General features: G+C 42.7%; 6 protein-coding genes and 1 non-coding gene across 7 annotated transcripts; 5 read left to right on the plus strand and 2 right to left on the minus strand.

The window, feature by feature from the left end:
* Positions 1-1,066: 1,066 nt before the first annotated feature.
* Positions 1,067-1,360, plus strand: SS1G_02853 (predicted protein; the record flags this gene model as incomplete). The annotated part of the gene is made up of 1 exon (XM_001596582.1): positions 1,067-1,360. The coding sequence occupies one exon, from the start codon at positions 1,067-1,069 to the stop codon at positions 1,358-1,360; it is 294 nt and encodes a 97-aa protein (XP_001596632.1).
* Positions 1,361-2,690: 1,330 nt separating this feature from the next.
* SS1G_02854 (hypothetical protein) lies at positions 2,691-5,840 on the minus strand (the record flags this gene model as incomplete). Its single annotated transcript, XM_001596583.1, has 8 exons — positions 2,691-2,797; positions 2,901-2,992; positions 3,282-3,316; positions 3,851-4,602; positions 4,664-5,194; positions 5,252-5,401; positions 5,459-5,595; positions 5,707-5,840. The coding sequence occupies 8 exons, from the start codon at positions 5,838-5,840 to the stop codon at positions 2,691-2,693; spliced, it is 1,938 nt and encodes a 645-aa protein (XP_001596633.1).
* Positions 5,841-6,993: 1,153 nt separating this feature from the next.
* SS1G_02855 (hypothetical protein) lies at positions 6,994-8,409 on the plus strand (the record flags this gene model as incomplete). The annotated part of the gene is made up of 2 exons (XM_001596584.1): positions 6,994-8,112; positions 8,188-8,409. 2 exons carry the CDS (start codon positions 6,994-6,996, stop codon positions 8,407-8,409), a joined length of 1,341 nt encoding a protein of 446 aa, XP_001596634.1.
* Positions 8,410-9,182: 773 nt separating this feature from the next.
* On the plus strand, positions 9,183-10,946 carry SS1G_02856 (predicted protein; the record flags this gene model as incomplete). Its single annotated transcript, XM_001596585.1, has 1 exon — positions 9,183-10,946. One exon carries the CDS (start codon positions 9,183-9,185, stop codon positions 10,944-10,946), a length of 1,764 nt encoding a protein of 587 aa, XP_001596635.1.
* Positions 10,947-11,644: 698 nt separating this feature from the next.
* On the minus strand, positions 11,645-14,023 carry SS1G_02857 (hypothetical protein; the record flags this gene model as incomplete). Its single annotated transcript, XM_001596586.1, has 6 exons — positions 11,645-11,717; positions 11,800-12,020; positions 12,077-12,504; positions 12,593-12,836; positions 12,890-13,745; positions 13,803-14,023. 6 exons carry the CDS (start codon positions 14,021-14,023, stop codon positions 11,645-11,647), a joined length of 2,043 nt encoding a protein of 680 aa, XP_001596636.1.
* Positions 14,024-16,609: 2,586 nt separating this feature from the next.
* On the plus strand, positions 16,610-16,709 carry SS1G_14678. Its single transcript has one exon. It is a non-coding gene; the product is annotated as a tRNA-Arg (tRNA).
* Positions 16,710-17,413: 704 nt separating this feature from the next.
* Positions 17,414-18,610, plus strand: SS1G_02859 (predicted protein; the record flags this gene model as incomplete). Its single annotated transcript, XM_001596587.1, has 2 exons — positions 17,414-17,577; positions 17,884-18,610. The coding sequence occupies 2 exons, from the start codon at positions 17,414-17,416 to the stop codon at positions 18,608-18,610; spliced, it is 891 nt and encodes a 296-aa protein (XP_001596637.1).
* Positions 18,611-18,631: the final 21 nt, after the last annotated feature.

Raw genomic sequence — 18,631 nt, forward strand, 5'->3', positions numbered from 1 at the left:
CAAATTCCTTGAAATTTCTGTCACATAACGAGTCGAAAAGAGCCACCAGTCGCACGAACAATTGTGGAGTTGTGAGGCCAGTAAAATGGCTTGTCCATCGTCTTTTTGCGAAGCGATCTATCTAAGGGAGAGAGTCGCTGCGGACTCTACCATTCTCTAAAATTTACTATAAACGAATGTTTTTGATATCTTCGTCTTGATTCGATCTACTTTCTACGTCGCAGTGACATGTGAACATTCGTTTCAGGTCTGCAAGTGGCTCATCAGTCTGCAAATGGTTTGCAGGTTTTTATTCTTATGTTCAACTTCAACTCCCTTTCTACTTCAATAATTTTGGTGAACAATCTACGGGGAATTTCTGTGTACACTCGAAGCAGAGTCTGCTATTCGGGAATTCATAGTTTGAGTCAAAGTACATCTAGGTGTAATGCGAAGTTAAGTTATGATTTCATCAACATTTTCTATCGTTCAGGCGTTAGACCTTTCACAAGGCAACTTGATACGCCAGCTAAATTAGACTAATACATCTAATAGATATGACAACACTAATGGCACAAGGCCTGGCACCCATAAGATGACACATTGATCTGAGGATGTCGGCACTAGACAACGCTTCATCGAAATCTTGGTGATCTGAAGACCGGTCCCCTCCCGAGATCATCTTACTACGATCATCCTACCGCAGCCAACGCAATATTAGGCTTACGCATCGATAGTATCTGGCATCTCCGCATAATAGTACGAGGTAAATCATAAAATGCACCGCAGGGTATCAATATGTTAGGAGTTGACGAGGAATGGTCTTTCTACATCCATTTTCATCATTAACGATAGCGGCTGGGTGAATATTCAAAGATCAAATGAAAGGATGTGAATACCGACTGCAGTCAATAGAATGAACAAATTTATGCAATAGGCATACATGAAAGCTTTGAAGTCTGCGTCTTATAGGGAATACTTTTCATAAGCCGTAGAGTTGCGTATTCTCATATTCAGTTCATCCAAGCTCAGACTCTATCTAGAAGTCTGCATGAGGCTAAGGATTACAACTCCAGCTCTAACCTGGATGTGCAACTCGAGCGGCAGAGGTATCGGCCGCGAGTGGTGTTGCTCTGCATTTACCTCTTCTTTTGCATGCCAAAGACAGGAAATTCACAAAACCGCCGATGCGCACAATGTATCTGGGCAACGAGGTCAGAAACCTGAGGGACAAGGGCGTGATTTGAGGGGGCCTGAAGGAGTTTTTATTTCAACAGAAAATATATTTATTCATACAGATTCTTTCGAGCTTGAGATTTACGAGATCAGAGAGGGTGTTGAGAGGTTGTTTCTGAGTATGAGGAGCAGACAGTTTCTTTGATTCATAGTATCATTATAAAAATGACTATGGTTTTGCTCGCGAAAGCACCGGATACTTTTATTACATAAAAAATAGCAATATCTTTTTTACTCTTGTTTGTGCATATAGGTATCATGCAGTAACGCCTGCTGAGCACCGTAGTTATGTATTTACAGATATTCGTTCACCTTAAGAATTTCTTTGAAACTTCGCTGCTACACTACGCTGGTAAAGTATCCCCAGATATCTGTATTAACTTTCATCGATTTTTTTATAATTATACGACACTTACGCAAGCAGAAACTTGGATAGAAATGTTATAAGTTCATTCTTTTCTTTCTAATCTGTATTCGGATCTCATTCTATCTTTTCAATATTTTCCTCTTTTTATAATATGTGTAAGTCCTTATATTGGACAAGTCATATGTAAAATACAGTGATAGGCTCCTTATAAATAATCTAATGCCCTTTAAATCTCTTCATTCGAATTTCCAAAACGCGAAAACTTAAATCCATTCTTCACCTGACCCAATCCCGATCCTCAAACAGGTCAGTCCCTAAACTATATCCCTTGAAACTCTGACCGGACTACCATTTGAAGGCTCATGATAAATGAAAGTCCTCACACTATTACTCCTGGCTCTCAACGGCCACTTCCTACACTGGACTACCGAATTTTTTTAGTATCATCATCCTTTTACTTTCACCCCTACCAATTTACTAAAAAGCCACAGCACACCCTCCATTCCACTATTAAAATCGTCCATGTTCTTCCCATCCCATTATTACATCTTAATTTTTACCCTATAATTCTTGGACCATTAATAACTCGTATCCCATTAACTTTCCTTTCTCTTCCCATATCTTATTTTCTCCATACTTCTCCTTCCCAACAGCCATCTCCACGTCCATCTACTCATATACCTCCTTAATCCCAGGAACAATCTATCCCTATGCATCGTATTCACAAGCTCGTACCTCTGCTCCGCTATATTCAATTGTGTTTCTCAAAATCGTACACTATCAAAGCACTACAAAAACGTCAACGATGTAAAACTCGAAACCCCTGATTCTTAGTCAAACGCCGTGAATGTTAAAATTAGATCCCTACATGTGAATCTTTCTCTATTGGCTTTGAGACTCTTTATAAATATAATTTACTCTTACATTATCAAGATGGATAAGACCTCCAAGCGTCAAATTCACAATAAATCCTAAAATGGAATGTGCTACTGGCAAAAGCTTCTGGTACTATGTATCTATTTATGCAGAAGCCAGTTGCACCTCTTTTCATATTGCTCCAATCTGAGAATTTGACACAGGATGAGAATAATATAAGTTATGGTAGAAATTATAACAGAGACCTAAATTGCATAGGTGATATTTTCGTGTAGTTGTAGTAAGAGAGTGGATAATCTGAAGAGCAAGACGGAGATCCAGGGGCCAATGAAAAGAGTTCTGAAAGTGTTATTAGCGACTCGAGAAGAGTTGGCTATCAAGGTCAGGACATCACAGGGACAAATGGCAAGATACTTAAACAAGAAAGAAGATATCGACTTACCCATCAAAGCACCACGCTTGCAGAGCTTTGGGTAGATTTCAAGTAAAATTCGATCGGTATCCTGAGCAGTGCTAACCCTCACAAACTGTAACCTACCGCACCATAGAGAGTGTAAAGAAACTCAATCTATTAGATTATGGTGAAGGTTATTTTCTTGTCGTTTAATAAGTTGATGCGGAGGTACTACAGCGCAGTCTCACGGTATTGATATTCACGCTTGCGACTTTAAGAGAACAATCCCATAGAACGAAATTACAAAATAAAAGTTTTAAGCTGATTGAATTTCAATTTCTTCTAAAAATAATACTATCAGAAAAAAAGCGATTTGCCACAAAACCAAGATCTATGTGTATAATTGATAACGGATTAAAGCATTCTGACTTCATCAAACTTCTGGAGTGACCGAGATTTCCACCCTAAACTAACTCATATTTCAGATAATGTTATTATCAAAAGTGCCTGCTAGGTGAAAGTTCCTAGGATTCACTACTACCTCAGATTTATTCCTCAAGTCGTTCAGAACTGTGGTCCCTTCCTTCCAAAACGAGTACATCACCACAAAGCTTCTTCCGTCTCTGCTTAATTAGTGGTTTGGTTCCAGCATTCTCCATCTGTGCGATTATGCTTAGGTAATTTTTAATCACTTTGCACTTCCTTTCTTTCATTAGAACAGTGCCAGGAAATCATTAAAAGGAGGAAGAAGTTCTGTACAGCTCCAGTCTCGTGAATTCCCGTCTTTGACGAACGTGAACCTTATGCTATAACCTTGCGATGTGTATTCTTTGAAGTTATCAACAACAAGGAAAAGAATTGATTGGAAAGCCGTGATATTGTATTTGTGAATTTTTTTTATTTCTAGTTGAAGATCAAGGTGGCGCGGGTGGCTTTGGAGGAGTGGGTGTATGTACCAGAGAAGGCACATCTGTAGTATCAGATGAAAATACAATTACCGGAGAGACTTGGCTCTCAGATCTGGATGTATCGTATCGTGTAAGACTGTGATGAACCTGCGGAGGAACTTCAAGGGTATCCCGGCGAGGTCGTGGACGATCACCATTTGCAGGGGAAACAGAGAATTGTGATGCTGGCGACCGAGGTGACGCGGGTTCGCCAGTTCCTGTGCTAGCCTCGATTTCAAGTCCTGAGATGATACTACCGTTGATACTCGGTGCTCGTGAAGGACGAAGCACAGGTGTAATATTTCCATCGGCGTCGCGGGTATGATTGTACGCTTCCCTGATATGTGACAGCTTTGGATTTCGCTGATCTTCTCCAGGAATTTCTGGGAAGTCAACTGCTTTTCCATGTTTAAATTCCGAATCATCTAGACGAAACTCTGCGGCGGTACCAATATAGTTGCCAATTGTGGTCAGAACATTGGCTACTTTTCGTCTGTTTCCTACATCTGATGACGATTTGACTAGTGCAAGTGAAGGTCGACTACTCGTAGTTGGTGCTATTTCGTGAGAAGTTCTTGCACTGCTATCTGACACACTTTGGTGCATCATTTCAATGCCCCCTGGAGCAATAGATGTTGATGATCCTGGGGCTATTCCAAGACCAATACCTCGCTTCGTAAAATCATGATGCTTTGGAGCACTTAAAATTGCATTCTCATCGTCGGCTTCCATATTTGCTGCGAAGAGACGGTACAAGGAGCCGAAAACAGCAAGTGCAGTTCCGACAATGGGTGCCCATTGACCTACGAACAAGAACAAGTAATATTAGCAGTGAACAATCTTCTCAGAATACTAAGTACATACCGATAGTTGCAATGGGTTCAGTTTGATATGCAACTTGGCGACTGAAAAAGTTCCTCTCACCGAGGATGAGAATAGCTAGCACTGCGCCCACGAATACAGGAACTTCTATAGCGCTTAGGAAGAACCTAATCAAACTGTTGACCTCTTTCATTTGTCCAACGGTGGCATTGTTAGTACCCTCAATCGGCGCGTCGATTGGCTCTTCTTTCCGACCGAAACGATTGTTCCAATTCGTCTCACGAATCTTGTTCCACGTAGACACAAGTGAAAGTATAGCAGGGATGCAGCAAGCGGCCGAGAGAAGCGTAACAGTGTCAAAAGTAAGTTTGTCTGGTGCGGGAATAACGTAGATGTTATTGGCTGATTCGCGTCGCATTGGAGAAAACGGGCCAGAAACAACATCACAAGCAAGGCTACATGTCGAATCATAGGTGAAGTTGCCTAGAGTGAAATGGGCCGGTTGCCCGTTACTATCAGTAGTGCAAGGACTTGTGCTTATCCTGGTGAACTCAACAGTCAAGCTCAATAGACCTTGAAGAGATTAAACATTAGCGGTGCCTCAACAATAATAGTGAGACCGATGCTTACCAGCAAATATTAAGCCAGTCCATAAGAATATGGTATTTCGACCAGGGGTTTCGAAAAAATATGTTCGAGATAACTTTACAGTTATCGGTGCAGCCAATATACCTATCGAGCATAGCTGGAAAGCCCCATAAATATCCATATCAACGGCACCTAAATTTTGAGGTGTCAGATAAATTGGATTAGTAACTTTCCCCTTGAGCTACTCACCATCCACATGTACAGCCGCGAGGACGATGCCATGAATTGCGGCCACAGCGGGGAAAAGAAGTGCGGCTGCCAAACAAGCTTCTTTCAGCCATTGTTGTTTTCGAAAGAAGACGCAGGCTGCTACGAGAACATAGTATCTATAAGAACAAGAAATTGTATATGTCAGGAACTGCCGCTAATTTTGCAGTATCTGCGGATAGGGGAGTGGATCCACATAAGAAATGCTGTGGGGAAATGGATGTGCTTACAAGACACGTGAACCTGGTCCATATTGACCAGATACAGGCCATGCGCACACGACTTGCAAAACATCACTTGTAGCGTTTGTGACGATGTTGTTGGCTATTGTATTGTTCACTGAAGCCAAACGAATCACCGGCATGACCTTTCCTCTACTCTCGAACGAGATCAGTTCATCGACTTGGAATCAAGTCAATGATAGTAGTAACAGCAGTAGTATGTGTCCTCTGCACAAATGAATATGCATCAAAAGTTCTCCTGTATTATACGACATAAGAACAAGAGCAGAGTTGACGTTCTTAAGGCAAATAAGCTTATCGGCCAAGAATGCAATCTTTGCCCAGGTGTCTTGAGGGAATTGAATTCACGGAGTCATCCGTCACCCGCTGTCAGAAATGGGATTGACGCCTCTGTAGCCTCATTGTTCTCAAAAAGTAGGGCTGGGTGGCTGAGGTCTTGGTATACATTGGTGATAGGTATACTCTGGAAGCAATCCGCAATCGAGAAGGCACAAGAAAATCTAGTTGAACTTCGGTGTATGTACGTAAATCTGAATCACCTGGAGAATATACTGCGTAATGTGCAACGACGTCAATGCATTGTGGCTGGTGGTCAAAAATGTGAAAGAATCCAGTTGCCTATCCGAGGGGGAAAGAACTGGCTGGAGTAACGATCAGAAATAGAAATGACTAGTAAGTTTGGAAGAAGACTCTGATTGGTCCAAATGCGAGGATATTGGGTGTGTAACTTTGTACGAATGTGATACATCGAGCAATTATCAATTCATGAAAAAGGTTTAGAAACAAATTAAATTATACTATCTTCATATAACCTTGTTAGGGCAAGTCCTGACAATATCCTTCAACGAGTTGATTAAATGTTAATTATATGTCTCAGGATCTCTCACTCTTCCATGATCCTCTTATCGCTCTTATCTCCTATCGCTTTGTCACTTCATAAAGTCACGTGACACTCGTATTGCTGCTTTCCTTCAGAATTATTTCATTGGATGCACAACTCACTGCACGAATTATATAATTTCGTCACTGCTGGAACAAATTTGGTGTTTCGACTTTTGCCATCATTCATTGCGGTTGCCTACTAGGTATATCTATCCCATATAAAGCCAGTGAGCCAACACAACATCTTGAGCTGGTCTTGAATTTTCATCCGGATTTTTCTCTGCGCTTTCACGATTCTGGGGATATTCGTATCACTGCAAAACCACAATCAAGGTCATCGGCCTTGTCATTCAGGCAAACTTAAGTGTGATAACGAAACGAAGCACCACCAAGATGGGCCAGGAAGCATCTCATGCGCAAATCAATCCTGATGATCCTCCTCATACGCTTCCAGCCCGTTCGATCGAAGGGGTCGCCGAGTTTATCAAAAATGGCCAAGCAAAGAACATCGTTGTTTTGACCGGAGCAGGCATATCCACAAGTGCAGGTATACCAGACTTCCGTTCACCAGAGACCGGCATATACGCAAATCTGGCCGAACTTGATCTTCCTTATGCAGAAGCTGTTTTCGATATCGACTTCTTCCGCGAGAATCCGGCTCCTTTTTATGTCCTGGCAAAAGAACTCTATCCCGGCCAATTCTACCCTACAATATCACATGCTTTCGTCGCGTTGATTGAAAAGAAAGGGTTGCTTAGAATGCTCTTTACACAAAATATCGATTGTTTGGAACGTCGAGCCGGAGTTTCTTCGGAAAAGGTCATTGAAGCCCATGGAAGTTTTGCAACCCAAAGGTGCATTGATTGTAAGACCGAATATCCCGATGATATGATGAAGAAAGCCATACAGGAAGGAGACCCTGCGACTTGTTTGGTTCCACAATGTGGTGGTCTAGTTAAACCAGATATTGTCTTCTTTGGTGAACAGCTTCCAGAAGCCTTTCACAGCCATAAAATGATTCCAGCGACAGCTGATTTAATTATTGTGATGGGTACCAGCTTAAGTGTTCAGCCCTTTGCCATGCTGCCAAGCCTTCCCGCTGATACGGTTCCAAGACTATTGTTCAACATGATTTCTGTAGGCGATTTTGGGAGTAGGTTGGATGATGTAGTTGTTCTTGGTGATTGTGACACTGGTGTCAGGAAGCTAGCCGATGCCTTGGGATGGCGAGCGGAATTGGAAGAATTATGGATATCAGTCGGAGGAAATACGAGGCAAAAAGAGGCTGAGAAAGCCGCAGAAGCTAGGCTCAATATGTCAAGAGACGAACGCCATGAAGTAGACATCGAAAAGCTGACGACTGAAATTGATGAAGCATTAAAGTTTTCCGGCAACCATACGCACAGGGTAATTGCCGACCTTCAGAAAAGCCCGCCTATAAATTCAACACCCTCACCTCCGCCTCCTGAAGCTATGCCTACGCGGGCACCTACGGAATTTACTGCTGATAAGGTAAGATCGCCTCGAGCTATACTTTTACTTTGGGATTCATGGGGTTTTGGATCAACAGTACTGACTAAACGTTAGAGCTCGCTTCTTTCGGATATCACGAATGGAGCAGCACTGAAGGATGCCACAACCATTGTTCGATCGACGCCGATTATTGACGAAAAAGGTGCCACAACTAAGCCAGCGCTTGCGGACTCACATTCCTCGGCCGGGAAGCGCGATGAAAACTCGAGTGTTGTGCTTGATGCTACAATGCCTCAAAATATGCCAAACTCTTTCAACCTCACCACAAACTCTTGATCATGATCAGAAAACATGCTAGCCACTCAAGACCAAGTTTGGAGAAATGACAGATTCAAAAACTTACCCCTCGTTTAACTACTTTATACTACATAACTTCACAAAGTGTAGTTAAATAGAGCCGAAGTGTTGCAAGAGTAGATACCTAGGAATGAAGCAAGAGAGAACCCTGTCAATATGTACGGTACAAGCCAGTATGAATTAATCACATATATTACATCAAGTGGAGGATCATGAATGTTATCCAAACCCTATCATCTCATTTCCTCGATTCAAGTTGTCTCATCCCAATCAAAGTTGGGGCGTGTCCTCGCTGGATTGATGATTTCAATTTTCTGTGTATTGTTAACATTATCGATTTACCCAGCTGGTAAATTATCGTGTTGTGAAGTCGTCTTCCGTACTTCAAAATTGACTGAACATTTAACCGAGAAGATGAAGAATAGGCTTTCATACGACAAACATCTTCTAAAGATGCTCCTTAGGAGAGTCAACCTTTTACTGGTTGCGAGGTCGACTAACTAGTTATTGCTACTTATAGATATTATTCTTTCAAGTCGAAAGAAATGGCATCTTCCATTCCGAGGATGCTCCCGCAAACTAAGAGTGTTCTCCAATTCTTTCACTGTTTCATGGAAATACTTCTTTGTTTAGCAGATTCCGGGCATAATTTTGCAGCCTGGGAAATCAAAACAATTTCCTAATCCTCTCACATCAATTAAATCACCCGAATATTACTTTTAGCGGTCTATCGGACATACAATCAAAACGTCATGACGGATGAAAATCTCAATGAGCCTCAGCTAGAGGATCGGGATCTCGAGTTTTACGACTGGCAACACCCTGTCGATTATGGTGGAATGCCAGGCGAATTGGAACCACCTCAGGACTTTGTTGTGGTTGATGATCCGGGGTTGCTGCGACGTCAGAAACTTTGGCTTCAAACTGACCAGATGTGGCAGAGACCATTATATCCAATATATCGAGGCATAGAATTACTTTCAACGTCAAGCGATTGCTTGGTGGGTCATTGGAGCGCGCGAACACGATTTGGATCAAAACATGTTGTTGTTAAGCAACGCCCTCTAACCGGTTTAACACATTCTGCTAGACCAAATTTACGTGACGAGTCACAACATTACAAGAATATGCAATCTCTGCTACAACCTGGCAGTGGTCATCATGTTGTTAAAATGTTCAGAAAAGCCGTCGTGGACGAGGGAAAAAATACATTAGCTCAGGATGTGGGAACGGTCGAGAGAATGATACTCGAATATTGCACCGGAACTCTTTATGATTTCATAAAGCAGGGGATCAGAGATGGCACGAGGATAAGTGAGAGGCAAGCGTGGGAAATTTTCCACTGTCTTGCGCATAGTGTCCTTATCATGAATCACGGCACCGAGAATCCGGCTCATTATCGCAGAGGAGGACCTGGATTCAACGCCGTGGATATTATTCATTTCAACCTCAATTTACGGAATGCTTATCTCCAAGATCATGTAGATGGACAGCATGTGAGTGGCATCATTTTGAAGGTTGGTTCTTTTCGACGAGCAGTTAAAGTCCAACGACGTCAGGGTGAAAGATATCATCGTGCATTTCATAACAGAGGAGACGTCAGATCGCGTGCGCCGGAACAATTGTACGCGTCTGATATGAGAGGTATGAGACCATGGCTAAAAGATGGCCGAAGCGATGATCGGCCCGGGAGAGGCAATACACTTCAATCAGTTACCTACTCATCTAGAACAAACGTCTGGCAAGTAGGACTGATAATGTTTTGCATCATCCATATGATAAAGGAGGTGGACTGGGACAATGTGGAACGAATTTGGGATCGTAGTACGGAGCGCCTAGCAACTGGAAAATATACTATCGGTAGCAGAGTCCGAAGAGAAGAGGATTTTGGATTTAGTCGGACGCTAATATTGACTATTCGGGAATGTCTTTTGATTGAGCCGTCGGCGCGGCGAAATGCTGCACAATTATTTGAAAAAACAAAGGCCGGTCTTGCTCAAGCTAATCTTGGGGCAGGTCTTAATCCACAACAACCGATTGTTGGCCCTCTACCTCAACAAGTACCTCAACAAGTACCTCCACTTGAATTAAACCTTGAGCCTGCACCACCGGAACCCCGCATGGACCGACCACCATCTGATTATCCAATGCCCGATCAGCAGCAAGTACCGATCGACATTTTTGATCGCCGAGCAGCAGTAGAAGCCGAACCCGACGATTATCTCCCAGCATACGCATACAATGCGCCCGCTGGCCACGCACTTCCTCGATCTGGATGGGGCGAAGGTCTCGAGCGCCCACCACCCAACTACTCTCCTCCAAGACCGGCAGATATCGCACAATTTCCCCCCTTTGTCCCACAACCCGCAGTTCCACAACCTAGACATTTAATCCCACGTCGACCAGTAGGCTTAGGAACACCACCTCAACGAATTCCGTGTCAACCGGTCGGCGCACCACCACGTGTTCCCCGTGCCGGTCCCAATAATCCACCTCCTCCTTCTCCTGTTCCCTAATTCTCCCTAAGCTTTTCAACCCAGCCGTCACAAAAAGCTCCTCATCGCATCTATACCTCTCTCCTCCTCCGAGGATGAGGGTGAGGATGGGGATGGGGGTGAGGATAGGAATGGGGATGGGGGAAGAGGGAAATGGGAAATGGGAAATGGAGAATTGGGAAATGGAGAATTGGGAAATGGAGGATTGGGAAAGGAGATGCGTTTTCGGGGGTGTAGGGGTCGAGGTGGCGGTTGGGGAAGACGGGAGAAGACGTAGATTTATAAGGTGAGCGGGGTTTCTTTTAAAGGTAGATAAGGCGTAGATAGAACATATTTTAGAGTATAAGTTATTGAGATTTTTGTATTTTTATCATGAGGTACCTAGGTGATAGTAATATGATTTTGAAAAAGGATGTTCGTTCTAAGATATGAGATGAGACGAGATGAGAGATGTAGTATAGATATTCAAGAAAAGATTAGATTCGTAATTTAAGGATTTATGTTTTATTTGTATTGGATAAGAATTCTTTATGTTCACTATGATAAATAGTAAGCTTAGCAAGCATTGTTTGAACAAGAACCATGATTGCGTATATCTAAATGGTCATAATATTCATAATATTCATAACTAGCATTGATCAAAATCCGAAGAACTCGTTATAATCATGCGTAATATCATCCATTCTATGACTAGGCAGATAAAGATTCAAAGAACCGCACTATGGCAATCCCAAATAATATTCCAACATCTTTGGATAATTGGGTGTACCAAGACCAGTTACTGGATCCCATCTATTCAGTATCACAAGTTAGCACTCTATCCCCTCACACGCAAGACCAGAAAAAAAGAAGAGAAGAGAAAAAGAAAACTCACCCAGGAACTGCCGAAAATCCAACCGTGTTACATCCGGGATTTGTTCCATTAACAATATCGTTCAACATGCTCGGATTAGCATATAAGGATGGGTTCAAGAAACCAATTGATTTCTTCCCAACATTAATTCTCTCTTCGTTGATACGGTTGATGACCGCCGAGAAAATTGGTGTACTAGCTGATGTGCCTCCGCTGAGTTCGAACTTGTTGCCATTGTATATCTAAATATGAGGTCAGAAAGATGGCGCTGTATTCAGAATAGGTATGAGAGACTTACAGCGATATTATCTCCATTAGCAGCTACATCAGGAATACCTCTTCCAATCCTGTTATAAATACCCCCCGTTTTACCGACCAAGGCACCAATATCAGGCAATGTTTGGATATTATCCGTATCGTTGCTCAAGGCGCTGTAATAAGGATAAGGTGGGTTATGTTTATCAAAAAACTTTGCAACGAATTTAGCTTGATAATCGGGGATCGGATAGATGTTACTGAAACCGCCTCCGGACGAATAGTTTACAGAGTAAGGGTGGCCGGCGGGGTCGAAAACAGCGGACTCGGGATCGTTGACGGTATAGCCGGGATAGACTTTTGTGGCGCCGACGGAGGTTACGTAGGGGCAGGTACCAGGCCAGGTGGGGTTGAAGACGTTGAGATTTGGACCAATGCACCCGGTTGGCCCGTCAATGTCACCCGGATAGTCTGGAGGTTTTTGTTAGTTTTGGAGCGAGAAAGGAAGGTTGAATCCGGAGAGTCGAATTTGGAACTTAACTGGAAACGCCAGAATCACCCGAGGCGTAAAGGAAGGATACTCCTTGGAGACCTAGTTTCAAGTACTCAAGACATTGTCGCTTTTGATATGCGATTGGGAGGTCGGATTCTTGCCCACCGTATGATAGGGAAATCACGTTGGTGGGAGTGAAGGTACCACACATGAGGGAGCCTTGCCATCCTCCAGTCAGGGTGTCAGGATAGGCTTGATCCAAGTACTTATCATTGCCAGTCTCGTTGTAGGCCGTAAAGTTGCAGTATGACTGGAAAATGTTAATGGATTGTTCTCAGAATTCGAGATGGAATTTAAACTTACTCCATCTAATGCGTCCAAAAAAGTGTTAAATCCGAATGTGTAGGTATCATTTTGGTCTGCTTGAACAATGTAGTCATCGACATCATAGAGAGTGATTTGTTGTGGGTAAATAATTGGATAGGCAAGTTGAATGTCGAGATTTGCTTCACCACCAGCGTAATAAGGATCAGTGGTTGATTGCATTCCACCGTCGATATTTGCTGGGATTGGATGTGTACCGTTTGGAATATGTTTCGTGAAATTTGTAAAGAACAAATCTAGATCGTTTTGTGTATAAAATTGTAGCTCTGACTCAAAGATACCTAAGGAATTGTTTGGGTGAGACAAAGTCGCAGGTGGAATATGGTAAAGCGCAGCGATACAAGCTGGAGTGATAGCAATATCACAAGTACTCAAATCGGTGGCATTGGTACCATTGTACTTGTGCTTAGCATCTCGTAGTAGCCCGTGTGTAGTTCTTTTAGAAAGCTCGCGCTCTAGCACTTCGGCGTTTCGCTTCAACTTGTTCTTTGAATGTTCAATTGGTGCAAGAAGTTTGATACCAGGACTGATATAATCAATGTGTCTTCGGATATTCTTGGGAACATGATAAGCCTCGCATGAGGGCATAACACCACCGGTGACTGAATCCTCATACTCATGGTACTCGGTATACAGTAAACTTTCTGCTTCTTCAGCAGTCGCATAGAATGCGAACCATCCTTTGTTATCGGAATGAGTAATTCGTCCAGCTGGAATACCAGAGTCAATCAGCCACTTCCGAACTTCATCTTCTGTTTCTTGACTGGGACGGAAAGCCTCGATGACTTCTTCCTCGGTCCAGTGTTGTCCAAAATATGGAGAAGCAGGGTCAGATCTATATGGAACCGATTAACCTATGCTGTCTTGAGTGGATAGAGGCTCTGGCACTTACATTCTCATTAAATGATCATGACCGTCATCGAGATTGCTCTGTGTCAAGCCAATGCGCATAGGCAATAACTTGCGTGACTCGACACGATCTCTTTTGCTCCATCTCGGGTGTAAAGTTTCTCGCTTTTCATGGACCTCCAAATGGCGTGGCACGACAATTGCACTTGCATGAAGTGTCAGAGCAACGAGGGCAACAAAGCCCGAGATCTTCGTCCTCACCATTGTTACGAACGAGATGAATTGAGACGAGGGATGGAATCAAATTCAAAAGGCTTGAGAGCTTTCTCCATGATTTATAACTTGGCAGGTACAGCTGCAGCTAGTCTTCCACGATCTGCAGACCCTAGCTCTTTGCTCTCTAACGCCATACTTAATGAGGCAGGTCACAGTGGCATTCACGAAGAATGGTCGATAGCATATTAAGATTCGTGCTAACCATTTGATAAGCAGGAACACGGATGAATTAAAAATGTAAGCTGACGTATAATTAATTGATAGCTCCTACATAGGAAAGAGCTTAATGAATGAGGCTACATCTCGAGCATCGATTGAGTAACATCTATGAGCTGGACAAGCTTGAGTGGAGCTTCGACCAAATGACGTGCTTGAGTGTATCGATGTATTGTGGTGGATTGTTTCCTGTAAATGTCCCATTGTTCGTATGACAATATACTCGAGCTGTAAGATTGTGAGTTGTGACGAGCAGTTTGAGTGACAGGGCATAAATCCCTCTACCCCGCTTCCTGATGATAAGTGAACCCTGATGCGATAACTGCTCCATATCAGCAACCCGCGGCCGAGGATTACTCCGTATTATTGCAACGTCTCCTGCAAGGAATATCCGAAAGGCCAAAAACCTTTCTTCATGATCAGGAAGTAGCTGACATGATCACGTGACTCGGGCGGAAATCACACCTTCACACATTTCCTCTCGTTGTACGGAGTAGGATGGGATGGTGTCGAGCGGAATTAATCTTGATCATAAGCTTCTATAGAGTATATGGTTTGCCACGAGAACATGCTTGGAGCTACCAAAAGTTGCAGGATTTTTCATGAACATTATATCCTTACCAATGATGCTACAACTATGTGATTGTGAGTAACTCAAACGTATACTCCCTTTTCCACTATTCTACGAGCAGAGCAGGTATACATTTCGTTTTATCACCTCGGTTTTCCATCCTCGATTGGTACATGAATGGAATCTCGTCGTATTTCTGATCATATTTCCATAACACCTAATCCATGACTGTTGATATATCTCTCTCTATTCTAGCATTAACAAATCCTCTTCGATCACGAAATCCGTATTATTTCTTGTCTGACCGGAATTCAAAGTTCCTAACTAAACTCTATATATCTATACGAGTTGCATCTGTTTGACTTCTATGTTTAATCCAAACATTCAAATTCATCCTCGGTCCATGCTTGTGGAAGTTATCTTTCTTCCATCTTGTATAAGACTTTCATCGTGAAGCAATCAATATAGAGCAATATCTGCACATGTGATCTCGTTGCCGGTAATAAAGGAACTTCCTTAGACAGTTCTGAGCCCTTCAAATGTGTTTCGATCGCATCGAGGTATTTCTTTCGGCCGCCCTGCTGATATTTGGGATACTCTTCCCTTCGCTTGTCGGGGAAAAACGCGGAAATGGAAACACTTCGCCCTGCAAATATTTTGTTAGCAAGTATCTTTAAAGAGGCACCGAATGAAAGGATGTACGTACAATCAATACGATATCGCAGATGACATCCGTCCCGATATTTCTCAGCCGCAGTCTATGCATCATATACCCTTAGCATTCTCGACCAATGTCTAATAATGGCATAGCTCTGCATTAAGATCTATCCACTCAGGATCTAACCACTGGTAAATTTCCATAGAGTCCATCCCTGCGACTCTTCCATTTCTTTTTGGTTCCGGTCATTCCTCAAACACATATCGGATATCCTTGACTGCAGCTCCCGTATCGATGAGCAATGATCAAACTACTTAAATCGACATAATCAATCGTAGGAATGCCATTGATAGCTTTGTTGGCCGCACTTCCCTGCGCCATACCTCGAGGATCGAGGCATTTCCTAGGTATCTATATAATTATTATGGATTTCGTCGAGTATAATCTATTTATTAGCAACAACACATGCGAGTGGTGCGGGGTAAATATACAAATAAGTATGGAGACAGCCAATATATTGCCCTAGCTTAAATTAGTGACTAATGATCTTATCGCGCTCATGGTAAACCTTATATCTATAATTCTAAATGCAGCAACCTCTTTGTACAGCTGCAAGTTGTTGACCGCGCCTCCTTGACAAATCTTCTTTACAATTCCAGATAAGCCACCATCAAAGAGCTAACATACCAACAGAAAGATGTCCTTCAGAGCAACTTAGCAAGGGAAGTGGAATGTTCGCAAAGCTCCTAAATCGTCTGTGTCGTGGCGTTTTAGCTATACGCTCAATAGGTAGCAATGGCTCAGAAAATTAGCAGAACATCTTTAACGACATTTACAAACGATGTCGACTATAGGTTCCTAGTAATCGCAGCTGTTGTTACTTGAGACCGTTGAAAGTAAAGGGATATCTTCAAGGCGAGTATTTCCAGTGTTTAGGTTATAGTGCTCATTCGACATAGCAGCGAACAGAATTCAGAACATCCTCCATACTCAGAACAGATCTTGTGGAACTAATTGACAAAACTGCAGCGTTAACCAACCGACCACATTTTATATAACTCCCTTCAAATCAAAACTGTCCATACACCCAGCTTTGTGGCATAAAATCACAAAAACTAATCATGCGATTTCCCTGCTGGCGCAATGGTAGCGCGCAAGACTTCTAAGTGGAAATCACATCTGCGTTTGAATTAATCTTGGGGCTGTAGGTTCGAGACCTACGTAGGGAGCTACCCTGAGTAATAGCGGTTTGAATCCGCTGCTTGAAATCCATTTTTGCTTTTGTGCTCCGTAAATAGGGGGTGTTTACCGATTTTTTGGATATTGCATGTCTAATTTGGTAGATGGTGGGGTAATTTGAATAAGGTTATCTATCCACCGCACGGGCGTGGTGATGAATCCCCGCTCTGGTGGCTCAATTTTTAGATATGTTATCTATCTTATATTAGAGGAGTACATATTAGTTATGCACTTGGACTCAGGACTAGTTGATGTAGCTATCATCCGTGACTTTTTTTCTTTTTGGAAATCATAGGTCTAATACTAGAGGCTCTCTCTATTTCAATGTCGCATTTGACATTGAGACTTTTTAAAACTAAAACATTTCTTATAGTCAGTGCGTGTAACCATGCAGCCATCACTAAAGCCATAAAGGTCCCTTCATTTATTTCAACAGCCGCGACATTCGCAATCTCTCATAGAAAAAGAAAACATTCAATATTAGATTGGCTGAAGTCAGATATCTCCCATTCCAGTAACTTTGAGCGAATGTTGCGTTACCCAAGTGGCTTTTGTTGGTGGTGAAGATTGTTAGACAATTATTGGCAGATTGATTCCAACATCCGAGCGCACTCAAGACATCCGAGGGTTCTGGGACTAGTTTTCAGCCCTGATGGTGAAATATCTCTTCCCCGAACTTTTTTCTAGGTTCATGATGATTATCGGTGCATATACGAATTGCGAGTCCTGGAGATCATCAGCGTTCATGAGATATAACGTTTTGCGTCTAATTTCACGCCGGAGCAAAGGCGCCGAATGTGCCTCACTGCCATGTTCCAGTCTGGAATTTTCAATCTTTTTGTTGCATGGTGATCTTTGGTGTGAAGGAGTTCATGGTCCGGAAGACTAGGTCAGACATTTCTCTTCACCCCGCTTTCGATGAAGCAGACACAAGGATCGTTTGTAGACTATTTGTGTCCTACATATAAGTGAGCGTGGGATAACTCAGTCAATCTGACGATATTGGAAATTAGACGTCTAGATACGACCACCCATTCACATCTAAAAATTTATTGTACGATCATCTTTTGCACCTGTCAGATTCACATCAGGAAGTAAGCTCGTTACACATGCACGGAGGCAAGATGGCTGACCAAAGTCCTAGGTAATGTCTTTATTAAGTAGCGTTATGCGTCTCCTGCACGCTGTCATCAATGAATCCCATCCAGACCATCTTCCCCGTTCCAATGCCGAAGTGATTCAACTTCTCAACGACTTGACGTCCAAGGAGGAGCTAGTCCTCTCGCATGCCAATTTCATGAAACCCCTCAAAGAGCATGAGGAATTACAAAAAATATGTCTCTTTACCACAGTATGCTTGATAGTTGTCACAAGCATCGCTGAAGATCTCATCGAAAGTGCTTCTGAAGATTCCCCGATAGAATCAGCCCCGGTACGTGAAGCTTTAATGATGATCCATGGGGCATTTGGGAAATTCGAGCCACTAGCCGACAATTTCGAAGCGAAGCCCCAGCCGTTCCAAACGTGTTGCTTCTCATACTTGGCAGGATGCTTGAAGTATTCTATCTTATTCCAACGCCTCCTTTATCCCGAAGACCAATGCGAACACCTTGAATACTTTGCCGAATCCCTCAAGAGCATCAACGGCTTTTCTCTCATAATCGATAGCATTCAGAATTATCCAAAACCCAATTCAAGACATATAACAATTTATGACTGTATACCACCTCTTCATGAAACACCTATATTTTGTCATTTGCAAGCACAGCCCGGAAAGCCAGTCCGTCCTCAATTATATCGGAATCAGAATCCTTACGGCCCAGGACTTCTACGAAACATAAATCACCCTTCGAATGAAGCTTATATCAGAATGAAAGGATATCTTCTCTGAAGATGAACATAAATGGTATGA

The sequence above is a fragment of the Sclerotinia sclerotiorum genome, genomic scaffold (genome assembly GCF_000146945.2).
Source record: "Sclerotinia sclerotiorum 1980 UF-70 scaffold_3 genomic scaffold, whole genome shotgun sequence".
In the NCBI taxonomy this organism is placed as follows: domain Eukaryota; kingdom Fungi; phylum Ascomycota; class Leotiomycetes; order Helotiales; family Sclerotiniaceae; genus Sclerotinia; species Sclerotinia sclerotiorum.